The sequence below is a fragment of the Labrus bergylta genome, chromosome 15 (assembly GCF_963930695.1).
Source record: "Labrus bergylta chromosome 15, fLabBer1.1, whole genome shotgun sequence".
Lineage (NCBI taxonomy): Eukaryota > Metazoa > Chordata > Actinopteri > Labriformes > Labridae > Labrus > Labrus bergylta.
In genome coordinates this window covers 910242-922741 of record NC_089209.1, presented here as the reverse complement: position 1 = coordinate 922741, position 12500 = coordinate 910242, and the positions used below count along the sequence as shown (strand labels likewise).

The window sequence follows — 12500 nt, the reverse complement described above, 5'->3', positions numbered from 1 at the left end:
ATTTACCCACTGACCAAGAAGATCAGTCAATCAGTGAGAGTGTTTAATGGACTTGAGTATCCTGGTTCTGAGTCGGATCCTGGTTTAGGATTACTGCGTTTTATTTGTTCAGGCGCCTGTAACGTTTATCTTTTACAATACAAAACACGTTGATTTAGAAATCTGAGAAAAATGATTCAGCATGTCGAGGCTTTCTTTTATCTGAACTTACAAACATATTTCATTATTTCATTCTTTCATCACTGAAAGACAAAACTCAGTTTCTTCATCGCTCCAGAATAAGACACTCTGGTTGCTGCCGCCATTTTTGGCACACACTTTCAGTCCATCTTTATATTTAAAGCTCCAATAGACCGTATTCCCACTGTGGCCATGTTGTCATGATGAGACGCTCAGGGTGGGCAGCTTCGTGTGTAGATACTGAAACAACAGGCCACATTATTAGTGATGTAATAACCTGTTAGCTACCCCCTAACGTTAGTATAACGTTTGGGAAAGGTGTATTCATTAAAGATATCAAAGTAAAACTTACTGGATCTCTTTTAAGACAGAGTTTAGACAGAAAGTGATTTATAAAGAGCTCTGATTGTTTTTGTTTTTTTCTGTGTTGGACAGCAAAGCTTCTTCGTCATGACAGTGTTTGCGGTGGCCATGTTGACTCCGGCTGCGTGGATCCTTCATCACCTGCCAGAGTACCGCAAGAAGTCACGTCTTCGTCTAAAACCCCCCACGCCTTCGTCCTCAACATCATCATCATCATCATCATCATCATCATCACCCTCAGTATAAACAGCTGGAGAAGGGATCCAGCATTAATACGTTTATCTTTCATCAGTAATAAATTACATTTAAAGTTTGAGTCAAGTCTCGAGTCTCTTCTTCTTCTTCTCTGGTTTAAGTCTCTCCAAACAGGAAGAGTTTGTGTGTTTAAATAAAGCTGCAATTTGTGTTTGAGCAGGAAATGTTTGTTTATTCGCATGCTCGTCTTAATCACTTCCTCTTTGAGAACATCGGTTCCCACGGCGACAGCAGGATGAAATCTGAGAGAGTGAGAGGATGAGCAGCATTATCATCGTCATCATGGACAGTCTTCTGGTTGTCATGTCAGTAAAGTTAAAATAAAGAAAGCTGCTCTGTGATTGGCTGAACAGCTCCACCTGCTGTCTGCTCGAGTAAAGTACAGTTAGTCAAAGATAAAGTCACTGATGGTAGAGGCCGCTGAGTAAAGAGTCCATCAGTATTAACTCATTCATTCATACACATTCACACACTGATGGTAGAGGCTGCTGAGTAAAGAGTCCATCAGTATTAACTCATCCATTCATACACATTCACACACTGATGGTAGAGGACGCTGAGTAAAGAGTCCATCAGTATTAACTCATCCATTCATACACTGATGGTAGAGGCTGCTGAGTAAAGAGTCCATCAGTATTAACTCATCCATTCACACACTGATGGTAGAGGCCGCTGAGTAAAGAGTCCATCAGTATTAACTCATCCATTCACACACTGATGGTAGAGGACGCTGAGTAAAGAGTCCATCAGTATTAACTCATCCATTCACACACTGATGGTAGAGGCCGCTGTGTAAAGAGTTCATCAGTATTAACTCATCCATTCACACACTGATGGTAGAGGACGCTGAGTAAAGAGTCCATCAGTATTAACTCATCCATTCATACACTGATGGTAGAGGCCGCTGTGTAAAGAGTTCATCAGTATTAACTCATCCATTCATACACATTCACATACTGATGGTAGAGGTTCCATTAATATTGAACCGAGACTACAAATATGGCGTCCTTACTGGATACTAAGTTTCTGTTTGCAGGACATAATTATTTGCATAAAAAAATGAATGAATCAATGATTTTCACAGCTTTTTATTGATCTTTATTATGCAGTCATTTGGTTCATAATTTCATGTATTCCCAGAATGGGCATTGGTAACAAGGGGGAAACAAAATATATTTTGTTAGTTTCGCCTTAACGTCAACCCTTTAGCACCGACCAGTGACCCGCCATTTGTATTAAAACTTCTGCTGAGGCGTTTGGGCTCAGAACAGATTATGTCGGGCAATCTAATGAGAACAGTTATCATCCATCGCTGATGCATTCTGGGATCCACAACAAGGACCCTCTCTCAGCAGGAGCAGTTTGGGGTTTAGTGTCCTGCCCTTTTCTAAGGTTTTCATAACGACTGATGTTAGTGCAACCGGTCTAAAATTATTAAGTTTCTTAGGATTAGTGATCTTTGGGACTGGTTCCCCTGTGGAAGATTTCTGGATAGCAGGAATGAAGTTTCAGTCCAGTGACATCTGGAAGATATGCTGGTCAGAACAATATCATAGAGTGTGTCAACAAATCCCCGACCCCCATTACTATTTATAACCTGCTCACCTGCTCACCTTTCATCACGTCTCTGTTTACCTGTTCAAATGTTTTTGTCTGTTCACGTGCCAGATAGCTTTTCACTGCACAGTGAAATCTGTCTATACTGTATATACTGATTCAGCTTCTCACTATTGAAAGTCATTTAGATCAGCTTCTCAGCCGAATGTTTGAAGTTTCTGACAAAGGTGCCATTATGATAGTTAATCAGAAAACCCTCACATGCGCAGACAATCATTTATTCTCTGCATTTTATTGATTCTTCTTCTGAGTGTTTTCTTCTCTGAGAATTTAAAAGTTGTCAAATGTTTCTTAAGTCTAAAAAACAGTTTGACATGAACACATTAGAAACTCAGAAAAATGCACACACTATCTATGAAAACAGCGTAAAAATAAGAAAAAATAATCGATACACAAGGAATTTCATTAAAACAGTCCAAATATTGTTCTCTCTTTATAAAAACTTCCAGCCCAGCCTTCAATAACTAACATATTGTTCATTGCTCTTAGCGCTTGATATCTAACAGAAAGCAGCTGAGAGCAATCAGAAGTGATAAAAAGCTAATTCTTCTTTCTCTTGAGTTGACGTAACAAACTGGTTTAAAGTCTCATGTTGTTCAGGGCTCGTCCACAGTTCCATAGTCGTGTGACAGGAAGCGGATCAGACCTCCTGGCAACGGCAACCTCTTCAGCCCACGACGCCCGACCAGCTGACGAATCTCAAGCCGACAGAGCTGGATTAATGGCCGCGGAGGTGCTGCAGGACAAACGAGAAAAAACAGAAAGACTACTGTAAGACATCGACAACACCGCTGTAAACAATAATAAACCAGCAACATCGCTGTAAAATACGGGACAAACTGGTTTTATTAAGACTTGTATACAGGAATGTTTACTGGGAAATACCAGCTGATCACTTGTTGATTTACCTGCTTTTTCCTTGATGCCACTCCAGTCAGGGTAACTGTCCAGGTGTTCCATCAGTTTGGAGCAGAGAGTCACATTACCAACGTAGTCCAACAGGACGTCAATGATTGGCCCTGCCCACCGGGAGATATTGGGGGCTGAGATCATCTCGCAAAACTGTCAATCACAGAAAAAATCAATCATTCACAAAACTTTTAATGAAGTCCAGAATTGATGATCAGAAAGGTTTCAGATGTTTTTGTTTTAAATTTTGCTCACCTGAACACCTCTCGTCCCCTGTGGCTGTGGCAGACCTCTGTCACTGTAGATCATCTCTTGGGTCTGTGATCGGGTGGTTCTGATTGGTGGATGAGGTTTGTTGCCATAGAAACAGTCAAAGCAGGAGAGGGCATGGCCTCCGTTGTCCAGCAGGTACTTGAACAGGCTCAGGTACTTCATAGAGAACATGTAGACGGCAGGGAAGGTGGTGGGGTGCGTCAGGATGGAGGCGTTGATGTCGGCGCCGTGCTCCACCAGCAGGGTGAGGGTTTCGATACAGCCCATCCTCGCCGCCACCATCAGGGTCCCGAACACGTCCAGGTTTGAGTTTGCACCGGCCGCGAGCAGCATGCGCACGGCATCGACGTTGTTGTTGATGACGGAGAAGTAGAGCGCCGTGCTGCGGCGGTCCTCGTACAGCCTCGACCGCTCTTCAGACAGCATCGCATTTACGTCGTAGCCCGCCTCGATCAGAGCCTCCAGGACGTCATCGCGGTTTCGCTCAGCAGCGAGGTGGAGCGGGCTGATGCCAGTCCGCCAGACTCTTGCCTTACTTGTGGCCCCCATCAACATGCGGACGATGCTGGGAACAAGAAACATCACAGGAATCAAACCACACCCCCAGAAGCTGATCTACGGTAGGATGGGTTGGACTAATCGTAACTTCGGTGAACTCTGTGTGCAGTTAACTCACACCGTTTATTGAACACAGACATGTGAGACTATGTTGGTTAGTATCTCATGCTTTCCTGATGTTTGTAGATGTGCTTTGGGCTTGTTGCCACCAGACGGGGTTTCAGCAATTGTAATAAGTTCATTTCATTTCATTTATTATACAGGAAAGTTTAAAAGTAACATTAAGTTACAGTTTAACGGGCCTGACTCAGTTTGAAAAACTGGTTTCCAGCAGGTTCCTGTTCTGCAGAACATGAAACATAAACCACAGTCATGACACATCTACAGGACATTAGCGTGGGCTAGGCAGATACAGACAAATAAAAACAAACAGTACAGATACTGCGAACAATACTTGAAAAATTAATGAGTGCAGGTGTAAGTGTGGAGAAGGTGTCGTTTGTATGTATTTTTTAAATATGCGGTAGATGGTAAAGTTTTAATGTCATGGGGAATGTCATTCCAAATTTTGGTGTATGTATAAAAGAAGAGTTTTTACTCACTCTCTGACTTAAATTAGGATTTGAGTCAGAGAGAAAAATCACAGTATCATCAACATACAGTAAGCATTTTGAATATTTGCACACTTGAGGAAGATCATTAATGTATAAAAGAAAAAGTAAGGGTCCAAGAATGCTGCCTTGTGGAACATCTATATCACAGGCTGAAAGTTGGGATGTCGCACGATCACTTTTGACAACTTGCGACTGATCTGTTTCTCAGATAAGAAGTTATAAACTACATGTAAAAAAGTAGCAGAAAACTGGCTAATGAACTACAAACATTTTTTAGAAACACAAGCCTGTTTTCACTGTGTCTTAACTGTAACACTGGAGCTAGTGACCATATGTTAGCACAGTACTGATATCCACCAATATGCAGATGATACCCAGCTCTATATGTCTGCAAATTCTGATGAACTGAGTCTGTTTGTGTGGCTCTCGTTGGGTGGGACCACAAACACCTTCTGCAAGTTTTCTAATGTTATTTAAAAAGGAAGATAAAGTCAGTGCCTACTTTACACTTCCTATCTGGGCGGCTATGTGTATAGGTAATAATCCTGTCTTTCCAGGTTTGTTGGCGTCAGCTTTCTGAGAAACGAGGAGCTCCACTACTTTCTCATGTCCGTTTTTAGCAGCTTCATACAGCGCAGTGGCTCCATCAGGAGCCTGACTGTTAATATCTGCACCTGTAGGGAGACAGGGAGGGGTCAGAGACAGAGGTCAGTGAAGGTGCAGGTGGAGCAAATCCTTAAATCAGAGCCTGTACTGATGGATAACTCTCATTGGCTGGTTTGTAAGTGGGGTTGCTTTATGTCATACAGTTGTTCATGTTGCTTTTTTACACACAGACCATCTGATCCAACCTCCTTCACTGATCAACATCTAACTGTATCTAGATTATATCTTTATCTACTGCACTGCTAACGTTATCTAGCTAGCAGCAACAGACCCAGGTAGATCGGAGAAGAATTTAGTATTAATGCAAGTAGAGTCAAAGGAAAACATGAAGAGAGAGGTGGAAGCTCGTTTAAAAGACGTTCAGAGGCATGTTTCGGCTTTTTTGTGATAGAAAAGGAAAGTTTTACATCGACTTCTTACTCCTGTTTTTAACAGTGTTAAAATGGTAAAGAAATTGAGTAAAAGGACTTGATTTGAATCATTGCTTCTCAGTAACAAGGTATTTTGTGCAGAACCATAGCTGAGGAAAAATGACATACCGTGTTTGAGGAGGAAGCGCAGTGCGGCGAGCTGCCCGCTCTGAGCGGCGGTGAATAGCGGTGAGATGCCGTATGTGTTTTTCACGTTGTGTTTGGCGCCGGCCTTCATTAACATGTCACAGATCTCCAGGTTGTTCCGACACACGGCCTCCTGCAGCGCCGTCCAGCCCAGGATACAGCGAGTGTTTACTGCTGCACCATAGTTCAACAACGCTGCAACTATAGCAGCGCTGCTCCGCTCACAAGCTGCAGGAGACGACAAGCAGGGTTCAGTTAACAACAGTCACGAGCAGCAGTCACACGAGTCACACGAGTCACACGAGTCACTCAGTTGAGTCAAACGAGTCACTGACACGAGTCACTGACACGAGTCAAACGAGTCACTGACACGGGTCAAACAAGTCACTGACACGAGTCAAACAAGTCACTGACCCGAGTCAGTCACATGAGTCAAACGAGACACTGGTCAAACAAGTCACTGACACGAGTCAAACGAGTCACACGAGTCACACGAGTCACACGAGTCACTGACATGAATCAAACGAGTAACACGAGTCACTCAGTTGAGTCAAACGAGTCACTGACACGAGTCACTGACACGAGTCAAACGAGTCACTGACACGGGTCAAACAAGTCACTGACACGAGTCAAACAAGTCACTGACCCGAGTCACTCACATGAGTCAAACGAGTCACTGACACGGGTCAAACAAGTCACTGACACGAGTCAAACAAGTCACTGACACGAGTCAAACAAGTCACTGACACAAGTCACTGACACGAGTCACTGACACGAGTCAAACGAGTCACAGGAGTCACTCAGTTGAGTCAAACGAGTCACTGACACGAGTCAAACGAGTCCAACGAGTCACTAACACAAGTCAAACAAGTCACTGACACGAGTCAAACGAGTCACTGACACGAGTCAAACAAGTCACTGACCCGAGTCACTCACATGAGTCAAACGAGTCACTGACACGGGTCAAACAAGTCACTGACACGAGTCAAACAAGTCACTGACACGAGTCAAACAAGTCACTGACACGAGTCAAACAAGTCACTGACACGAGTCAAACAAGTCACTGACCCGAGTCACTCACATGAGTCAAACGAGTCACTGACACGGGTCAAACAAGTCACTGACACGAGTCAAACAAGTCACTGACACGAGTCAAACAAGTCACTGACACAAGTCACTGACACGAGTCACTGACACGAGTCAAACGAGTCACAGGAGTCACTGACATGAGTCAAACGAGTAACATGAGTCACTCAGTTGAGTCAAACGAGTCACTGACACGAGTCAAACGAGTCCAACGAGTCACTAACACAAGTCAAACAAGTCACTGACACGAGTCAAACGAGTCACTGACACGAGTCAAACAAGTCACTGACCCGAGTCACTCACATGAGTCAAACGAGTCACTGACACGGGTCAAACAAGTCACTGACACGAGTCAAACAAGTCACTGACACGAGTCAAACAAGTCACTGACACGAGTCACTGACACGAGTCACTGACACGAGTCACTGACACGAGTCAAACGAGTCACAGGAGTCACTGACATGAGTCAAACGAGTAACACGAGTCACTCAGTTGAGTCAAACGAGTCACTGAGACGAGTCAAACGAGTCCAACGAGTCACTAACACAAGTCAAACAAGTCACTGACACGAGTCAAACGAGTCACTGACACGAGTCAAACAAGTCACTGACCCGAGTCACTCACATGAGTCAAACGAGTCACTGACACGGGTCAAACAAGTCACTGACACGAGTCAAACAAGTCACTGACACGAGTCAAACAAGTCACTGACACAAGTCACTGACACGAGTCACTGACACGAGTCAAACGAGTCACAGGAGTCACTGACATGAGTCAAACGAGTAAAACAAGTCACTCAGTTGAGTCAAACGAGTCACTGACACGAGTCAAACGAGTCCAACGAGTCACTAACACAAGTCAAACAAGTCACTGACACGAGTCAAACGAGTCACCGACATGAGTCAAACGAGTCACTGAATCGAGTCAAATGAGTCACTGACACGAGTCACTGACACGGGTCAAACAAGTCACTGACATGAGTCACTGACACGAGTCAAACAAGTCACAGGAGTCACAGGAGTCACTGACACGAGTCTAACGAGTCACAGGAGTCACAGGAGTCACACGAGTCACTGACATGATTCAAACAAGTCACTGACACGAGTCAAACAAGTCACTGACACGGGTCAAACGAGTCACTGCGACGAGTCAAATGAGTCACTGAAACGAGTCAAATGAGTCACTGACACGAGTCACTGACACGGGTCAAACAAGTCACTGACATGAGTCACTGACACGAGTCAAACGAGTCACTGACATGAGTCACTGACACGAGTCAAACAAGTCACAGGAGTCACAGGAGTCACTGACACGAGTCAAACGAGTCACACGAGTCACTGACATGATTCAAATGAGTAACACGAGTCATTCAGTTGAGTCAAACAAGTCACTGACACGAGTCAAATGAGTCACTGACACGGGTCAAACGAGTCACTGACACGAGTCAAACGAGTAACACGAGTCACTCAGTTGAGTCAAACGAGTCACTGACACGTGTCACTGACACGGGTCAAACAAGTCACTGACACGAGTCACTCACACGAGTCAAACGAGTCACTGACACGAGTCACTGACACGAGTCAAACGAGTCACTGACACGGGTCAAACAAGTCACTGACACAAGTCAAACAAGTCACTGACACGAGTCACTGACACGAGTCACTGACACGAGTCACTGACACGAGTCAAACAAGTCACAGGAGTCACTGACACGAGTCAAACGAGTCACAGGAGTCACTGACACGAGTCAAACGAGTCACAGGAGTCACATGACTCACACGAGTCACACGAGTCACACGAGTCACACGAGTCACTGACATGAGTCAAACGAGTAACACGAGTCACTCAGTTGAGTCAAACGAGTCACTGACACGAGTCAAACGAGTCCAACGAGTCACTGACACAAGTCAAACAAGTCACTGACACAAGTCAAACAAGTCACTGACACGAGTCAAATGAGTCACTGACACGAGTCAAACGAGTCACTGACACGAGTCAAACGAGTCACTGAATCGAGTCAAACGAGTTACTGACACGAGTCATATGAGTCAGTTATTTAATGTTCAGACCGTCTCCTCCAGTGGACTCGGGGGTCGTTTGGCTGTGTTCACTGTAACCTCTCAGTCTTACCTTTGTAGAGAGGGGTCTCTGGCTCAGTCTTACCTTTGTAGAGGGGGGTCTCAGGCTCAGTCTTACCTTTGTAGAGGGGGGTCTCTGGCTCAGTCTTACCTTTGCAGAGGGGGGTCTCAGGCTCAGTCTTACCTTTGTAGAGGGGGGTCTCAGGCTCAGTCTTACCTTTGTAGAGGGGAGTCTCTGGCTCAGTCTTACCTTTGTAGAGAGGGGTCTCAGGCTCAGTCTTACCTTTGTAGAGGGGGGTCTCAGGCTCAGTCTTACCTTTGTAGAGGGGGGTCTCTGGCTCAGTCTTACCTTTGTAGAGAGGGGTCTCTGGCTCAGTCTTACCTTTGTAGAGGGGGGTCTCTGGTTCGTGGTTAGCAATGTCAACATCTGCTCCGTATTCCAACAGCATGTTAACACAGTTCAGCCGACCTTTGCTGACGGCGACCAGCAGCGCCGTCTCCCCGCTCTCAGTTCTCTTGTTGATCATCCCAGGCTGAGCTGAAAACACAGACGGAGGAGGAGGAGGAGGTCTCTGGACTCTGTAGTGATGTGTGTGTGTGTTTGTATTTTTGTCTGTGTGTGTTTGTGTGTGTGTGTGTGTGTGTGTGTGTGTGTGTGTGTGTGTGTGTGTGTACCTGACAGCAGCACTTTCAGACAGGTCTCCTGGCCGTACCAGGCAGCCTGGTGAATGGCGAGCCAGCCAGGTTTACTCGGCAGCATCAGGTTTGTTTCTGATTGCGTTGCCAACTCTCTCACTTTTTTTGCGTCACCAACACGAATGGCTTCAAACAGAGGCTCCTCCTCCCTGCAGGGAAATTACCCATCAGCCGCTTTGTGTCCCTTTTTATCCTCTCTGTAATCTGCTTCAACTGTGTCAGAGGAAACAGCTGATACAGGTGATACAGGTGATACAGGTGATACAGATGATACAGGTGATACAGATGATACAGGTGATACAGATGATACAGGTGATACAGATGATACAGATGGTGAAGTTTACTTACTCATCAGGTTCTGGACAGACGTGGACCAGAGAGCCTTCATGACTGCGATACGCCACCATCCTCTTTCCTGTACCCGTGATGAAGTGACTGACGGACCCTTTGAACGTCTTCCTGCTCCACAACAAGGAGACAGCAGCCAATCAGAGGTCAGAGAGAGTGTGCACAGAGTCAGCCAATCAGAGAGCACAGAGTAGAAAAATAAACAAATCAGAGCAGATAAAAATGATGCCTCACTCAATCAGAGCACAGAGAATACACAGCAGCCAATCAGAACACTGAGGGCAACACAGTGAGCAATCAGAGCAAAGTGAGTGATACAGAGTCAGCCAATCAGAGCACAGAGTTGTTCAGCAGCCAATCAGAGAACAAAGAGTGGCACAGAGGCCAATCAGAACACAATGTAGTACTGATTGGCAGCAGCCAATCAGAGTGCAACAGTAGCCAATCAGAGCAAAGTAGTGATGCAGTAGCCAATCAGAGCACAGACAGTTACGCAGCAGCCAATCAGAGCACAGACAGTTACGCAGCAGCCAATCAGAGCACAGACAGTTATGCAGCAACTAATCAGAGCACAGATAGTTATGCAGCAACCAATCAGAGCACAGATAGTTATGCAGCAACTAATCAGAGCACAGATAGTTATGCAGCAACTAATCAGAGCACAGATAGTTATGCAGCAACCAATCAGAGCACAGATAGTTATGCAGCAACTAATCAGAGCACAGATAGTTATGCAGCAACTAATCAGAGCACAGATAGTTATGCAGCCAATCAGAGCACAGATAGTTATGCAGCAACTAATCAGAGCACAGATAGTTATGCAGCAACTAATCAGAGCACAGATAGTTATGCAGCAACTAATCAGAGCACAGATAGTTATGCAGCCAATCAGAGCACAGATAGTTATGCAGCAACTAATCAGAGCACAGATAGTTATGCAGCAACTAATCAGAGCACAGATAGTTATGCAGCAACTAATCAGAGCACAGATAGTTATGCAGCCAATCAGAGCACAGATAGTTATGCAGCAACTAATCAGAGCACAGATAGTTATGCAGCAACTAATCAGAGCACAGATAGTTATGCAGCAACTAATCAGAGCACAGATAGTTATGCAGCAACTAATCAGAGCACATCATAATATTAATAGCAGTTTCAAACATTTGTAGTTCATTTGTAAAACTGTACGTACAGATCAGGAGGTAATTCACTCGGGGGGTATGGCGAGCTGTAGTGAACCGGGGTCACAGTTGGGGGTGGATTGTGGGGGCATTGGTGTAGATTGTTGGCGTTTGCGTTTGCGTTTGCGGTGTCAGGTGGGTGAGGAGGACTGGCGGCGAGGACGGGGGCGGTCTTGGTGGCGTCGATGGCATCGTTGGTTGTGGTGGTATCGTTGAGGTCGGTCAGGCTGCGCTCGATGGCGAGCTGCAGCAGCTCGTCGTCACTCAGAGTACTGTAGATAGAATAATCCTCAAAGGACCGACCTCCTGATGCAGAGCGGGAGACACTGGCCGCCGCCGCCATGACGTAGCTGTGAGGTCAGATCATAACAAGGTTATTAACAGGAAACAAGAGAGCGGCCCCAACAAACTGAACCTGAGTGAGACGGAGGCAGAAACTTTCCCGCTCTCTGAGTCTGGATGTTAGAGCGGAGACCGAGGCGAGGAGAGAAGAATCAAAGTTTCATTAATTTGTCCTCTGAGCGTTTCTAAAAGTCAAAGTATCACTCACCTCTGTTCACAGTTCTTCTTAGTTAATCCTGTTTGTGTCTGTGTCTGTTATGGGGGTCTGCACATGACTCTGTGTGTGACCAGGAGGGGGGGGGGGGGGGTTACTTAAAGGTTATTTTAAGAGCTGCAGTTAATCGTGTTGACCCAATCTAAAGTTACAGACTGGACTATCTGAAACTTTAACACTTTGATAAATTAAGTGGAACCTCTATCACCTCTACCCTAACCCTGCTGTGTGGGGTTTAGTCCCAGACCAGGTCTATATGTTTAGCACATATCACAAAGTGCTTTACAATCAAATAAGTACACAATGAAACTAAATCAAATGGCAGGTAAAAATAAAAAGCTAAGGCATGACATAAATCAGATGAGTACAGTGATGCATAAAGGTTAAAGGTCGCAGAGAAATTAAAGCAAAATATATAAGACAAGTGAGACAATGTGGTGCAGAGACACAAACAAGTTAACAGAATGCGCGTCTGAACAAAAACATTTTCAGCTGCTTCATGAAGGTATTACAGGAATCTGAGGACCGCAGAGACAACAGACTGGGAGCGACGGCTTACATGG

At 45.1% G+C, this 12500-nt stretch overlaps 1 protein-coding gene and 1 non-coding gene across 3 annotated transcripts in view; one reads left to right on the top strand and one right to left on the bottom strand.

Annotated features, from left to right (window-relative positions):
• LOC110004021 (COX8 domain-containing protein) overlaps positions 1-859 on the top strand; it is a 2611-nt gene extending 1752 nt beyond the window's left edge. Inside the window, exon 2 of the transcript XR_010668769.1 lies at positions 616-859. This is a non-coding gene — a transcript (COX8 domain-containing protein). The remainder of the gene's footprint in view (positions 1-615) is intronic.
• A 1011-nt stretch (positions 860-1870) lies between these two features.
• On the bottom strand, positions 1871-11997 carry LOC110004024 (ankyrin repeat and SOCS box protein 2-like). 2 transcript variants are annotated; one of them, XM_065964126.1, is made up of 10 exons: positions 11932-11997; positions 11393-11731; positions 10201-10311; positions 9832-10001; positions 9539-9694; positions 5975-6220; positions 5272-5443; positions 3580-4162; positions 3324-3477; positions 1871-3151 (listed from the first exon to the last, which is right to left on the bottom strand). In XM_065964126.1, the coding sequence occupies exons 2-10, from the start codon at positions 11722-11724 to the stop codon at positions 3012-3014; spliced, it is 2064 nt and encodes a 687-aa protein (XP_065820198.1). In that variant the 5' UTR covers positions 11725-11731; positions 11932-11997; the 3' UTR covers positions 1871-3011. The 2 variants fall into 2 exon arrangements, with proteins under 2 accessions (XP_065820198.1, XP_065820199.1); XM_065964127.1 differs by lacking the exon at positions 11932-11997 and having other exon boundaries at positions 11393-11893.
• Between the last annotated feature and the right edge of the window lie 503 nt (positions 11998-12500).

What these genes read in the sequence shown, in the direction of transcription:
- LOC110004024 (XM_065964126.1), bottom strand. Translation starts at nt 11,724, where the DNA reads ATGGCGGCGGCGGCCAGTGTCTCCCGCTCTGCATCAGGAGGTCGGTCC. An exon ending in GTCTGTCCAGAACCTGATGA is followed by an intron (nt 10,002 to 10,200) that starts GTAAGTAAACTT and finishes ATTTCCCTGCAG; the next exon opens with GGAGGAGGAGCCTCTGTTTG. An exon ending in AGGGGACGAGAGGTGTTCAG is followed by an intron (nt 3,478 to 3,579) that starts GTGAGCAAAATT and finishes TGTGATTGACAG; the next exon opens with TTTTGCGAGATGATCTCAGC.